The sequence below is a fragment of the Lacerta agilis genome, chromosome 3 (genome assembly GCF_009819535.1).
Source record: "Lacerta agilis isolate rLacAgi1 chromosome 3, rLacAgi1.pri, whole genome shotgun sequence".
Lineage (NCBI taxonomy): Eukaryota > Metazoa > Chordata > Lepidosauria > Squamata > Lacertidae > Lacerta > Lacerta agilis.
Window position 1 is genome coordinate 47,588,656 of NC_046314.1, and position 13,283 is coordinate 47,601,938.

The 13,283-nt window shown below is 39.3% G+C and overlaps 1 protein-coding gene across 2 annotated transcripts in view; it reads right to left on the minus strand.

Annotated features, from left to right (window-relative positions):
- PDSS2 (decaprenyl diphosphate synthase subunit 2) overlaps positions 1–13,283 on the minus strand; it is an 86,834-nt gene that overhangs the window by 5,179 nt on the left and 68,372 nt on the right. For both annotated transcript variants that reach the window (XM_033143541.1, XM_033143540.1), the window contains exons 4-7: positions 11,516–11,590; positions 5,056–5,229; positions 3,493–3,624; positions 2,068–2,103 (exon numbers count right to left, since the gene is read on the minus strand). In XM_033143541.1, the coding sequence (XP_032999432.1) occupies positions 2,068–2,103; positions 3,493–3,624; positions 5,056–5,229; positions 11,516–11,590 (417 nt within the window). The remainder of the gene's footprint in view (positions 1–2,067; positions 2,104–3,492; positions 3,625–5,055; positions 5,230–11,515; positions 11,591–13,283) is intronic.

The following is a 13,283-nucleotide window of genomic DNA, read 5'->3' on the forward strand; positions in this document are numbered from 1 at the left end:
ATGTACTGGATTTTTAAAATTTGTGTTTTCTCCTGTGAGGAACCGTCTACCTCGCTGGTATTTAGACTACCAAAATGTTACCTTGAGATAGAGCCAATACATTTTGTAGCTAAGAGGTTTACTGTACTTTCCCCCATTACTGTTGGAATGTTTCATAATTAGTTGCTATAGATCAGATTGGTGTTTGCGGCTCTACACATTCAACTTTCCTCTTTTTAAATGGCAGCTGGACAGTCATTAATTTTAAGTGCTATATTTTATCTATCTTTTTTGGATATACTATGATGCAGTTCTTCATGGCAACACATAGAACTGCACTGATATTCTAACCTGATCGAGTCTTTAAGCAACCTAACTTTTGTATTATTATGCAAAGTTTATAACTTCCTGAGCAAATTATACCCACTATCTTCACATTGCTCACAAGATGCGAAACTAGAAAATTTAAATACTAAAGAAGGAAGTTTCAGTAAGACTGGGTTTTTTGTTAAAAATATATGACTGCCAATCAGAAAAGTATATTAATCTCTTCATATAAAACTCCCATAGCAATACAATTATTTTAAAAAGAACACTGTTCCATATACAGAGGGTTATACTGATGTACATAATGCTGTGAAACCCAAAATGCCTTTCAGGAGGGTGCTTAGATAAGCCATCTGCTACATTGGCTGCACCTATTACAGTGTTTATCATCTGGAAGCTCAGATGCAGATAACTATAATATGGAATATAAAGATCTGACTCCTCAAAGGAATAGTTTTGGAATAGGCTTTTTAGATATCAAAAAGGCTATTGATGTTTTTTTATTATCAAAATATCTGCCTTCAGTAGTCACCTGCACAAATGCTTCCCTGATTTGAATTATGCAAGGAACTCGTTTTTAGCTTTACAATAAATTATAGCATCATGTATGAGATTAGCAGCACGAAACCAGTCAACACACACACAAAACTAGGTTGCAGTGCTCTGTGAAGAATAATCTTGCTTTACCTTTTGCAAGCAAGTCAAAACAGAGAGATGGACTGCTATTCTAGTGCCCAAACAATGCCTTGCCAATACAAAATAGACATTGGCGACATACACCCTAGGCATACAGTGGTGATTTTTTTTGTTGTTAGGAGGCTTTTTTTTAGTGGGAGGGCTACATTGTGGTGTGAGGAATGTGCTAACTACAGTGCAAAATTTTAAATGAGGGAAGGAGAGATATGACAGAGTCTGAGAGATCTGGACTCTAGTTAGGACTTTTAGCAAATATCACACAAGCATGCACACAATAATTATTAGCTGTTTCCTTAAATATGACTATATCCAGCTGTGCTGTCCCTTCTGATGTCTTATAAGGAGAAAGTATCAACAGGAGCTGCTGCGGTGGACATTCTCTTCTTCAAAGGAGGAATTTCTAGCACTGATCCAAATTCTCATGCATCTAACCCCAATGGTCCTCTTCTAATGCTTCTTTAGTCACCGAGTACTGAGGGAAGAACTTTCCCCCCCTCTGGAACAAGCCATCTATAATCATCATACTGGATCAATAATTTGTCTGCGTGTGACAGCCATACTCCAGAATACAGAACTGGAGTATTAACAGACTGATTAACTACTTGTGAGCAAATGACTTCTAACTGTAGTAGCTAAAATGGGCATTTTGAAATAATGGAATACTGGGGTGGGGGTAGTATTTTAAAATACAAGGACTTATTGGCAACACTGGCATTGTATTTTGTATGCATATACCAGCATTTAAAAGGGTAAATGTAAAGGGACCCCTATTGTATCTTAATTGCAGTGGGCTACTATGCAAGACAATTTTTTGGGGGCTGAAAAGCAGGATGAAAACAATTAGCAAATAAAATAAAGGAAATGATGAGATCTATCCATCATGCATAAGATGTTACCAGGCCAACTAAACACTGCATACACATGCACAGACTTGACTAAAGCCATTTTATCAAGAGAGAGACAGAGAGACAGAGAGAGAGAGAGAGAGGGAGGGAGGGAGGGAGGGAGGGAGGGAGGGAGATGGAACTTCTAAAAATAAGGCATGGTTTTTAAGCATTTACTTACCTTTGTATAGTCTATTAAGTTTCCTTTAACTTGAGCCTGAAATAACACAAGGATAAAAGTTAAAATCTGTTTCATTGTCTTAAGGTATTATAATTCTGAGATCGCATGCTTCAAAATTTGTGTCATTGTCTATGAGATTATAATTCTGAGACTGCAGATTTCAAACTAAACAATGGAAAGCAAACATATTTCATCTAAAATAAGACACACAGATGGGCTATCAAAGACAGTTGCAGAGAGCATGCCCAGTGCACCAGTGAACAGGTTCAATCAACTGTTATTCTAGTTCAGCCTTTCCCAACCAGGTACTCTTCAGTTTTTTTAGACCATTTTGGCCATTGGCTATGATTGCTGGGGCTGAGGGAACTTACAGTCCACAACGTCTGGAGGGCACCAGGCTGGGGGTGCCTGTGTGGAAAGATTATAAGGAACTAAGTCTGCAGTCATAACCCTGCTTAGTTGGGAGTAAGCTGCACTGAATTCAATAAAGCATACACTGACCAAAGAACGTATTCATTAGAATACATATGGATTTGTATCAAGATAGCAGCTTGAGAAGGGATAACAATCACAACATCAGAGACCATATCAAAGCTAGTAGGCCTAAAATTAGTCCATCCAGCTGTTTTGAGTTGTAATCATATATACATGAGCAGTTCCTTCCCTCTGCCTTCTCTTTGCTTAGAAGTAATTAGTTGTTGAAAAACTAAAACTGTTATTTTGTTTTAGTGACAGATAATGCTTGCGTATTTTAAATAAAATCTCTACAGAATACAAAGCAGAGCAGGGTCAGCGGTGTCTAATACTATGAATTTTGATAAGCTTGTTACCATAAGTGCCATAGTATTTTTTATTGTAATCTTCATTTATTGGTACCAACACTTTATTTTTATTGAATTTAAGTTGTAAATACACAGAAGCAGAATAATCTTTTCATTTTATGCATGTTGGTTTGGTACCCATATGTTGGGTGAATACACACACACATATGCCACATTCACTTGTAGCACTGAATGGCAAAATCCGATGATGTACTAAAAACACAGTTTAGTGTGACAGGAACAAGAAAAATGTACGGTATGTGTTCTCCACCTCTCCTAGGCATGGCTGTGTAAAAGTTTGAAAGCTTTTGCTTCCCACTGTGCTTAACAATGATTTGACATTTTGTCTGAACAAACTATGATTAATGCTAACTATGGTTTGGGACTCATTCCAAACAAACCATAGTTTAACAATAACAAGTTTGTTGGTCTGAGCAAAGCAACAAATTGTGGTTAAACACAAACAGAAGCTAAAGCTTTTGAACTTCTTGTGGCTCCAGCAGAAGAAAAGAGGGATTCACATGAGCTAGAGACTCATTCCTCTCATGCTAAGCAAATGATGACTAAATAATACTGATATATGTGACCAGTGCTATTTGCCTACCTCTTCAATCTGCTTAATCCAGGCTTCTCTTCCAATGACATCTTGATGCAAGACTACAGGAGCAGAATTTAAACTGAAGGCCACAGAATCATTAGAACTTTCATTCAAAAATGGCTGAATGTCGACATTTAGCTGTAAGAAGGAGGATCAAAACAGTTTGTAAAATAAAAGTAGTTCTTCATAGCTAGTCCATTTCATCAGTGACTGACATCCCATGTGTGTGCACAGTCTTATATATATTTTGTATGCTTGGCCATACAAAAATCCTTCAACCAACACATACTATTAAGGATTTATCAGGCTATTCCTGCCCCGTTGGTTCAAATCCAATTAATATTACCAGAGTTTCTACAGTACAGTTTTTTTAAGCATACTAGAAGACTCTGTGTGTTTGCATGTGCATACAAATGCCCTGTCCTGTAGGACCTCTGTCAGAGCGTACCAAACCACCACAAATGTATGCCAAATTCAGCAATTTCCTTTCCCAATAGGAGCTAACAGAAATTATTTGATAATAAGGGAGAAAGAAGTACAATTGCAGATACCAGAGTTAGAGATTTAAGACTGCTCCCTGACTGGTAACCCAACCATTGAGAATCCAGCCTGTTCCTACGTGCACAACCCTACCTTGGGTTGTTTCTTGGTCATGCTTGTGACCTAACTTTTTACAATGCATTACTATGAAAGGAAAAATGACACACTACTGGTAAAAAACTCGGGCATGCTTAAATCCCAGTGAAATCAACAGAACATGCATTCAGTAGTAGAATTAGCTCTTCAGGGTTCCTTCAGTGTGCACCATTAAAATCAGTTCAGCTGGCTGGCACACACAAGAAATAGGGACTTCTGTGTGATGGCCCCAGAACTGTGGAACTTCCTGTTGACTTGTGCCTTGCCCCACATGTACAGGTGCTTAGGCAAGTGTGGAATACTTTCCTCTTCAGTGCTACCTTAAACTGAGACTGTAATTAGTTTGGGTGTTATGCAGCAATTTCTTAATTATTCCGAGCCCCCTCTTCTCCCCTGCATGCTGTTCTCCTTACCGCCCCTCTCCCAAGCCAATTTCAGGAGGTAGAGCATGCAGGCACAGAATTGGGGGAAAGCCCTATTGTGTATGTGGATGTCCATTGATGGGGCTGGTTAAGTGAATAGCTTTTATGCCTACAATTTACATATATACCTCTACAGTGGTACCTCTGGTTACGAATGGGATCTGTTCCAGAGCCCCGTTCACAACATGAAAAGGCCGTAACATGAAGCGCTGAATCTGTGCATGCTCACTGCGCGATTTGGCACTTCTGCGCATTATGCCATTTCGCGCATCTGCGCAAACCACCGAACCTGGAAGTAACCCGTTCTGGTACTTCTGGGTTCGGCGCGTTCGTAACCAAACCCAGCCTGCAGCGAACCCAACCTGCAGCGGCCGTAACACGAGGTATGACTGTATATCTCTATCAGCAACCCAAGCCTGCACCTGCTGACTACAAAGCTACGACAGAAAGAAAAGATACATATGGTTCTTGTTCATTATATCAGCTTTTCAGCTACTGCAGTAAAAGCTACCTTATGACTCATAGACATGTGCTTTCCATACTTAAATGCCATATTCTGGATCCTTGCATCATGTTTTGCCAATTCCATTGCAGCTTGGCAGCTTTTTGCCAGCAAGGCACTATGGGACAGGAAAACTTGCTCCTTCCACGTTGATATCCCAATGTCATCTGTGAGACCATTTCCCTAGAAATGCAAGAAAGACTAAGTAGAATATGCTCCAAATCGAGGTATTATTAAACACAACAGTGAAACCACCTACTCTACATGAGACCTTCATATGGCAGGTGAAGCAGTACGTTCTGCAGTCACCTTCCATCTTAACAAGTTGATGGAAATTATAGAAACCAAAAGTTTTGAACAAATTTTAGCTTCTGTATTATCTATGCACATGCTATTGGTGCCCATTATTAACTGAGTATCTTTTCTTTCACAACTGATTTCATTTAACCCACAAACCAAATGTGATTTCTGTATATTTGAATGATAAAGTCATTGTATTTTAACCACTAGCAACTAATTACCAACCTGCTAATCTAACTTTATGTAATGATATGAACGTTTTACCCAACAGCAACATAAAAATTAAAGGCGAAATATTTGCAAAAGTGACTCTGGAACTATGACTGTGAAAAAGCAGCTTCGGAGGGAGGGAGTTAGAGGAGAAGTGGTGAGTGGAAGAAGGATTAAGCACCTCTCTTCTCAGTGACCGTTTCTCCTCTTGCAATCCTTTTTTTCCAGAGGAGAAGCAATTGCTGGAGCTTCAAGCCACAGAAATTAGGCTGCCTTAATTTAATTGGTGCACCAGCTTCTTTAAAAAGCAAGTCTCTAGCCCTGCTAGAAAGAAAGTTATGGGGTAAAATGTGCAGATACATTCAAAGCAATTGCTGTGTAATGAGAGTAGTGTTGCTACCTTGTCTATTTTCCAGGTACTAAGGAATGTTCCTGTTGTCATTAGACAGCAACAGCACTAGTGTGTGCATGTCTGTGTGGGGGTGGCGGGCAGGAGAAAGAGATCTCCATAATCAGGACCAGCAGATAAAAGCTGTCTTCCCAACATAGCATAAGCATAAATTTGTCAGGAGTGGTTTTCTTTCTAATTTTGCATTATTCCACGCTCCCCACGGCAGCCACCCACAGCCATTTTGTGACTGGTTAACCCAGAATTCTCCTTTTTTGTGGGGGGGGGGACTATACCAGGGGTCCCCAAATTAAGGCCCGGGGGCCAGATGCGGCCCAATTGCCTTCTAAATGCGGCACGCGGATGGTCCGGGAATCAGTGTGTTTTTACATGAGTAGGATGTGTCCTTTTATTTAAAATGCATCTCTGGGTTATTTGTAGAGCCTGCCTGGTGTTTTTACATGAGTAGAATGTGTGCTTTTATTTAAAATGCATCTCTGGGTTATTTGTGGGGCACAGGAATTCATTCATATTTTTTTCCCCAAAATATAGTCTGGCTCCCCACAAGGTCGGAGGGACAGTGGACCGGCCCATGGCTGAAAAAGTTTGCTGACCCCTGAACTATACGTAAGATAGAACGATAGTCCTTTTGTGACTTTTCTCTTAGCCAACTTGAAGAAGATAAGGAATTTAAGGCTGTAACATGGATAAATGGCTACAAGATTACTAAAACCTAGGATGCATTTTGTCATTGCCTTGAGGTTGAACCAGAAGGTAGATTTAAAAAATCCAAACAAAAAAAGAGATTGTACAAAAAGACCTATGTCATCTAAACAATCCTGTTCCTGTCAATTTCTTCAATTAAATTACTTAGAAACAAGTAAGAACTAAATCTGCATGACACCATAATTTTCTAGCAAGGTATTATCTGTCATGAAATTGGTAACAAATGAAATAAAATCCCTCCATTCAGCTCTCTAATCTTCCTCCCTTGTGGCTATTGCCAAGGAGTGCTGGGTTGCAAGGGAGGAGATAATATGAGACTGATGGGAAAAGTAGTACAATTCTGCAAAGCCAACTTACTGAACATTGTATCAAAATTCATTGCTTTCAAATACACCATTAACTTGCATGAAGGAGGGGGGGAGGAAGAGGGGGGAAGAGAAGAAGGCAAGAGAAACCACATGTTTATAGCTATATATGTGATGACAAAATCAAGATGAAAACTTCAGCTATGTCTCATCTGACAGTTGTGTTTACTAAAACAACATTTGTTTTGCAAATTTCCTGGATTTCCAGAATGACAAGGAGAGATAAGAAAAGGCACCCAAACAACAAGTCCAATTATTTGGCCACTGTCATTCTATTCAAAATAAGCTCCAAAGATGAAATGTTGAGGAACTGGTGATTGCATTTGGGACCAAACTTCCTCAGATTAAAAAAAAAAAGCAAGCTAAAAGCATGATGGACAATTAACAAGATAGCCAGCTCAGAAATGTGATTTAGTATTATTCCACTTAAATTCCACTAAATCCCAGCCCTCATTAATGCAGAGATAAGAAGCATAAAATTAGTATTAAAAAAAAAAATCTACAAAGGAACTTGACAGGGATGGGTTGAAGGGAGCTCATTGGTTTTCAAGTGAGGTACACATTTATTTTCAATTTCTACATTTATATCTATGCTATTACTTATTTGGGCAACCTAAGCAAGGTCAGCAGACTCAATATGAGCAATCCGTAGCTTTATTTAAAGACTGTGGTTTCCAAAATACAAAGAATGGGTGCAAATCTACCAAGCACAGCTTCGTTCAGAACAAATCATTTCAATGGAGCTCCTGCCTAAGCAGCCCCTCTCTCCAGTGGAATGTATATTTTCACATGATGCCACATTTGGTCTAAGGAAATTGGTTTCAAGATGTGCATCTGTCTGGAATGCCAGCATACGGGCAATACTGGCACAGCAGTTGGGACACTCTATCCTGAGCATCCTTTACTAACAAAGGCAGTTTTAAGATTGTGCCACAAGTTTATATGACTTGATTTTTCAGACGTAATGAAATACGTAGTAATGATAATACACAACACAAATCATTCTTTTTTACATAAAATATCTAAAATGTTCATGTTGCGCTGTGTTTCATCTTAATTATTTTGGTGAGGTTTGTGAAATTTAAAAATAGCAACAGATTTGGGAACCACAATTATAACAATGTATGTTTGAGTTTTTAAAATAGCCTACTGGAGTAAAAGGCCATTCATCCAAAATGCCATTGCTGGATATGGAACACTCACACACCCTGGCCTGCAGAGGCAATGAAAAGGTTCTGTCAACAGAGACCTGTGCATGCACACACATACAAGAGCTAGAAGCCACTTTCTCTCAGTGAAATCTTATACTTGTTGCAAGAGAGATTTAGACAGGTGAGGCAAACAACTGAGAGAAGATGCGGATCTATGTGATCAGCACCCTTTCTCTTCCTCTTCGCAAAGTGATAGCTGGTTGTAAAAGACCAATGTGATTAGTCAGTCTGAATGATTGCTTAATTCATGCATGTACACACCCAGCTGTGGGACCGCACATGAGGAAGCAGCATGAGTGGAATAATTTATAAAGGATGGTGCTAGTTTCCAGTGCTGGCCTATGCAAAACCAACTCATAATCTGCAGAGACCTCTTACAGAGTACTATATGGATCCTAAGCACATTATTTAGAAATAAATTCCATTGACTTTAGTGGAAATTCTTTCTACAAAATGCATTTAGAAATGGAGAGCATGGCTGACTTTCCCCCGGAATCCATGTTAAGTATATTGCCTTAGGAAATATTATTGCTTTTCAGAGTTATGTTATCAAACCACACATCCTATTTCAAAGACAGACAGACAGACAGACAAACAGATGTCTCAACTGGGGTGGGGAACTCACTGGGTACATTTTTGGCTACCAGGAAGGATTTTTAAAAGGTGGCAGTATGATGGCGAAGAACATAAAAGAGCATTCTAAAATATAATCTATATGTTTAAGTCATAGGCAACATGGTCTCATTTGGATTAAATCTTGGAACAATAGTTTAGAAGAGGTGTGGGGAACCTGCTGCACGTGGGCCAGGAAGGTCGACATTACTCCATTTCCCCATACCAGCATCAGCTGGTGAGTTCCCTGCTGACACACCAAACTACTCCCTTTTGCAAAGAGGTTTCAGACACCCTCGTCCCCTATGAGTCTCAAACAGGGGTGTATAGGATATTTAAAACCATCCGACCGGGAAGGGGAAAAAAAAAGCTTTGAAAGCACTGCCTACACACAGGACTTTTCCCTTTTACAAAAAGCTTTCCGACACACACACTCTTGAGCCACAGGAGCATGGGGTCTGTTGGAAACTGTTTGCAAGCAGCAAAAGTGTTTCCACACCTCTCTGTACCTGCTTTGAAGATCCAGCAGTTGGAACTTCAATGTGTGGTGTCAGTTGATTGACAGGTGGATGGCCTCACCCACTTGTCAAATTTGCCAGGAAATGGAGAGATAAGCACCTGGCCCAATGGCCAGATAAGGTTTCCCTCTCCTTGTTTAGGACCTGGGAGCAGGGAAGGGTGGAGTGGCTCCTCCTGCCTCTATTTCTCAACTTCTATTTAATTCCTTTACTTCGTTTTGTGATGCGTTACTGCTACTAAGCCTACTTAAAATGAATCTAGGTATGCTGCTAAGATCACTTGGATATCCCCGATTAAAACCCACAGCTTACTCATGATCCTTAATCATGGCTTTCAATACTTGCCAACAATTCACAACAGCTAGTTACTGTCAGCTGGAGATAACTTTAAATATTTACGTATCCCAGTTTCATGTGCCTTCATAATCCCAACCCAACTAGCTTAATTTATTCCAGTGAAATGCAACTACTGGGACTCATATGCAAGTATATTATTCTCTTCAAGGCTACAGAGAAAAAGGTACAACAATTCTTCGAGGACTTCAAAATGAAAAGCATGGACTGCTATATTCCTACATTTTAATTCTGATAAACTGCAGTGTGTCATATGTACCACTTGGCACTGCAAACATCAGTTAAATCTAAATCAGAACAATGCACACTTAAAAAATTGCCATTTGGATCACTCACTGTTTCAGCTATAAGTGAGATGATTCAACAATCTTTATTTTCCCATCTGTGTAGGAAAGAAGCCAATAAAATTATGAGTCTTCAGCAGCAACAACACAGTTACCCTGCAAGCATCTTGCATGTGATTGATGTCTCACTTAGCAGATGTCTTACTGCTTGTTGAACATGACAGGACATATTTTATTGGTCTATTAATACATGCCTTTGATGTTTGTGATGAAAAGGGGCTAGAGTAAATGGGTCCATAAAACACACCCCGGAGTGCCTTAATCCTTTTATTTTACTCAAATTCCAGAGAAAACCATTTTTAAATTAAAAGAGGGACCTGTCTGTCCATTGCAGAATGCACCTTAAAGAGCAGAATATACCCAAGGGAGGTAGGTAAATGAAATGGGAGTAAATTGTTTCCTTGCTACAATGTTATTTAGGGATGTACTTCAGTTTAGATGTGCCTTCCCTTAAGGATCACATGCTCATTGCTTCTTGAACTCTGTCATTAGAAGCACTCCACACACCCCCATCGTCCTCCTCCTTTTTCTTGCAAGGGGACTGGAGCATGACTGAAACTGTTGTCTTATTGGGCCTTCAGAAGAATCCAAAATCAGGTGAAAAAGAAATCAGGGCTATTTGGGAGCATGGCCACTATGACAAAGAAACACTGATGACTAAAAAGAAATAGGGACAACCTGAAGCAACACCTGATGCAGCTGTTTCCAGACAGGGATAGCCTTGCATTTCAAAAGTCTTCCAGTAGCCATGAGGTGGCCAGTAATTCCATGCAGGCAAGTGGGCAGGTGGAGGAGGGACGGATCTCTCCATCCCTTCCATGGCAGTCTACTGGGTTTCCATGCTAGCCGTGGAGGAAGAAAAGTCCCTTCCTCTGTGACCAGCATGAAAATGAAGCAAGCTGGCAGAGGAAGGATGGATTGCTCGCTCTCTCCTCTGCCAGTCTGCTTGATAGATAGTTTTTCTTTTTTAGTAGTATGTTAACAGGCTAGCAGTTTGCATTTCCATGCTGGCTGCAGAATTGGGAGCGGGGGCATTCATTTGCAGTCAGCATAGACACAGAAGCTACTAGGCTCTTAGTAGGCTAGTCATACATTTTTCAGGCTAGTGACTTCTGTGAGCTTATCTACAAGCCTTGACTATATTTTTTTTTTCAGGCTGTAAGTGGGAGAATTAAATTTTGCGGTTCTCCCCACAAAATACATATAACATGTCAGAGAAAATTCAACGGGAGATAATATACTATTACATTTGAAAAAGATTTCAAACATTTGATTCACCTACCTACTACCTGAAATGGTACAACCCAATAACTGAAATATCATGAGGAGTTTCTAATTTAATTCAGTTTGTTCTGTCAGACTCACACACCACCTTTTTTAAAGCGGGAGGGAAAGAGTGATTTATGCACACAATCTGAGTTTTGTAATTATAGGAACTTACGTTTTCCAAGTTTGAATTTTCATAATATATCCCTTGTATTAATTCACCAATGGCACTTGACATGATCTCTACCACCTGAAAAAAAAGAAATAATTGTTTTAAGTGGGTTGATTAATTACATATATGCTAGAGTGCGCTGAACTGAAAGAGCAAAGGAAACATTAATAAAAGAGAATCTCTAAGTTGGAGCCTTGTGCTTAGCATTTCCTCTTCCCACTACATTTCAAGTTAATGTAAACAAAAGCAAAATAATATATATTTTAAAATATAAATTAAATAAGCTGCCAGTTACGTACACATTGCAAGATCCTCTGGAAATCGTTACAAACTCAAAAAAATATACCCACTGCAAAAAAGTCAGAGAGTCCATAAGCAGTTCTTTATTATTCATTTTCATACATTGGAAACACACTGTAGTTGTATTAAGTGTCTGCCCTGAGGGTCAACAGCAACACATGTATTGAAACTTTCACCAACATGCAGCTGTTCATGTGATATTTAGAAAACTATTATGTTTAGGGTTCTCAGTTGTTCACATTAAAAAGCTGAATCAAATCCAAAATTTAAAAACCAGCCATAGTCTCACTGGAACTACTGGAACTCCCTTAACTGGAACAATATACCACAATTTACTGTAATATATTCAATGCAGGCGTATCAAGTAGGCACACCTTAAGGCTATCCTGCCTGCTCACAGGTTTACTCTCTTCGGTGATTAATTTCCTATGTATATAGAGCTGTATCAGATTCCCCATCTCCCTTTCCTAAAATTTAGCCCATTTGTTATTGAATTAAAAAGATTTAGTTTCAGTTTTTATCATTCTTGTAACTGAAGACAGCATGGCCAACAATAAAGCCCCCAAAAGCAACACAAATAAACCCCTTAACATTCTTGGTGATCCTTCTTATTGTTTTATTTGCAAACTTCCACCAGCCTTACTATATTTAGACGGCAATCCTATGTACCGTACATTTGTCTGGAAGTTAGCATTATGGAACAGAATGGGATTTACTTCCAAGTAAGCATGCACAGATTGCACTCTTAGCCTCTTGCACAAACCTATGTACACACTTAGGCAAACAGTACCAATTAAATCCTTTTCTTAAAAAAGAAGACGCCTAGGAACTAATTTGTAAGGCCTATTTTAAAACAGCCTTGTTTGGGGAGGGGAAAAAATAGCCTTGCCTGTTCAGTAATCAGATACTTAAAGAAATATTGTAGCAATATGAGCTGCAGGGGAACTGAAAGGACAATGATCCTACAGTGTTAACCCAGATGTGTTGAGTTATTTAAGTGGGGAACAGAGAAAATGAGGGGCATTTTTTGGGAAGGTATCAGATAAGCCTTATGCCCAAATCCAGGAGGATTGTGTATCGCCAATAGGTCTATGAAAGCCTGTAACCAAATGCTCAGTGTCAGATTGTATTACGGTTTATACAAGCAACATCTCAAGATTTCTCTGATGGCTGGGACACATAATACAGATCAATCACTCACTAAAAAATATTATGGTTTGTGAAACGGTTGGAGCCCAGAGACATGGCAGTAATACGAAGAAGAAGAATTTACAAAGACACTGAGTCCTACCTCTAAATGTCAAAGTGATAGTATGAGCTTTAACAATGCATCTAGATGTGAATAGCCAGAACTTCCTCCCCCCTCTCAAAACACACACCCAACCTTCTCTGAAACTCTAGACAAGACCAGCTCAGCAAAAGATCCTTTACTTCTTATACACACATATAATGAAGTGGCAGGTTTTCACTA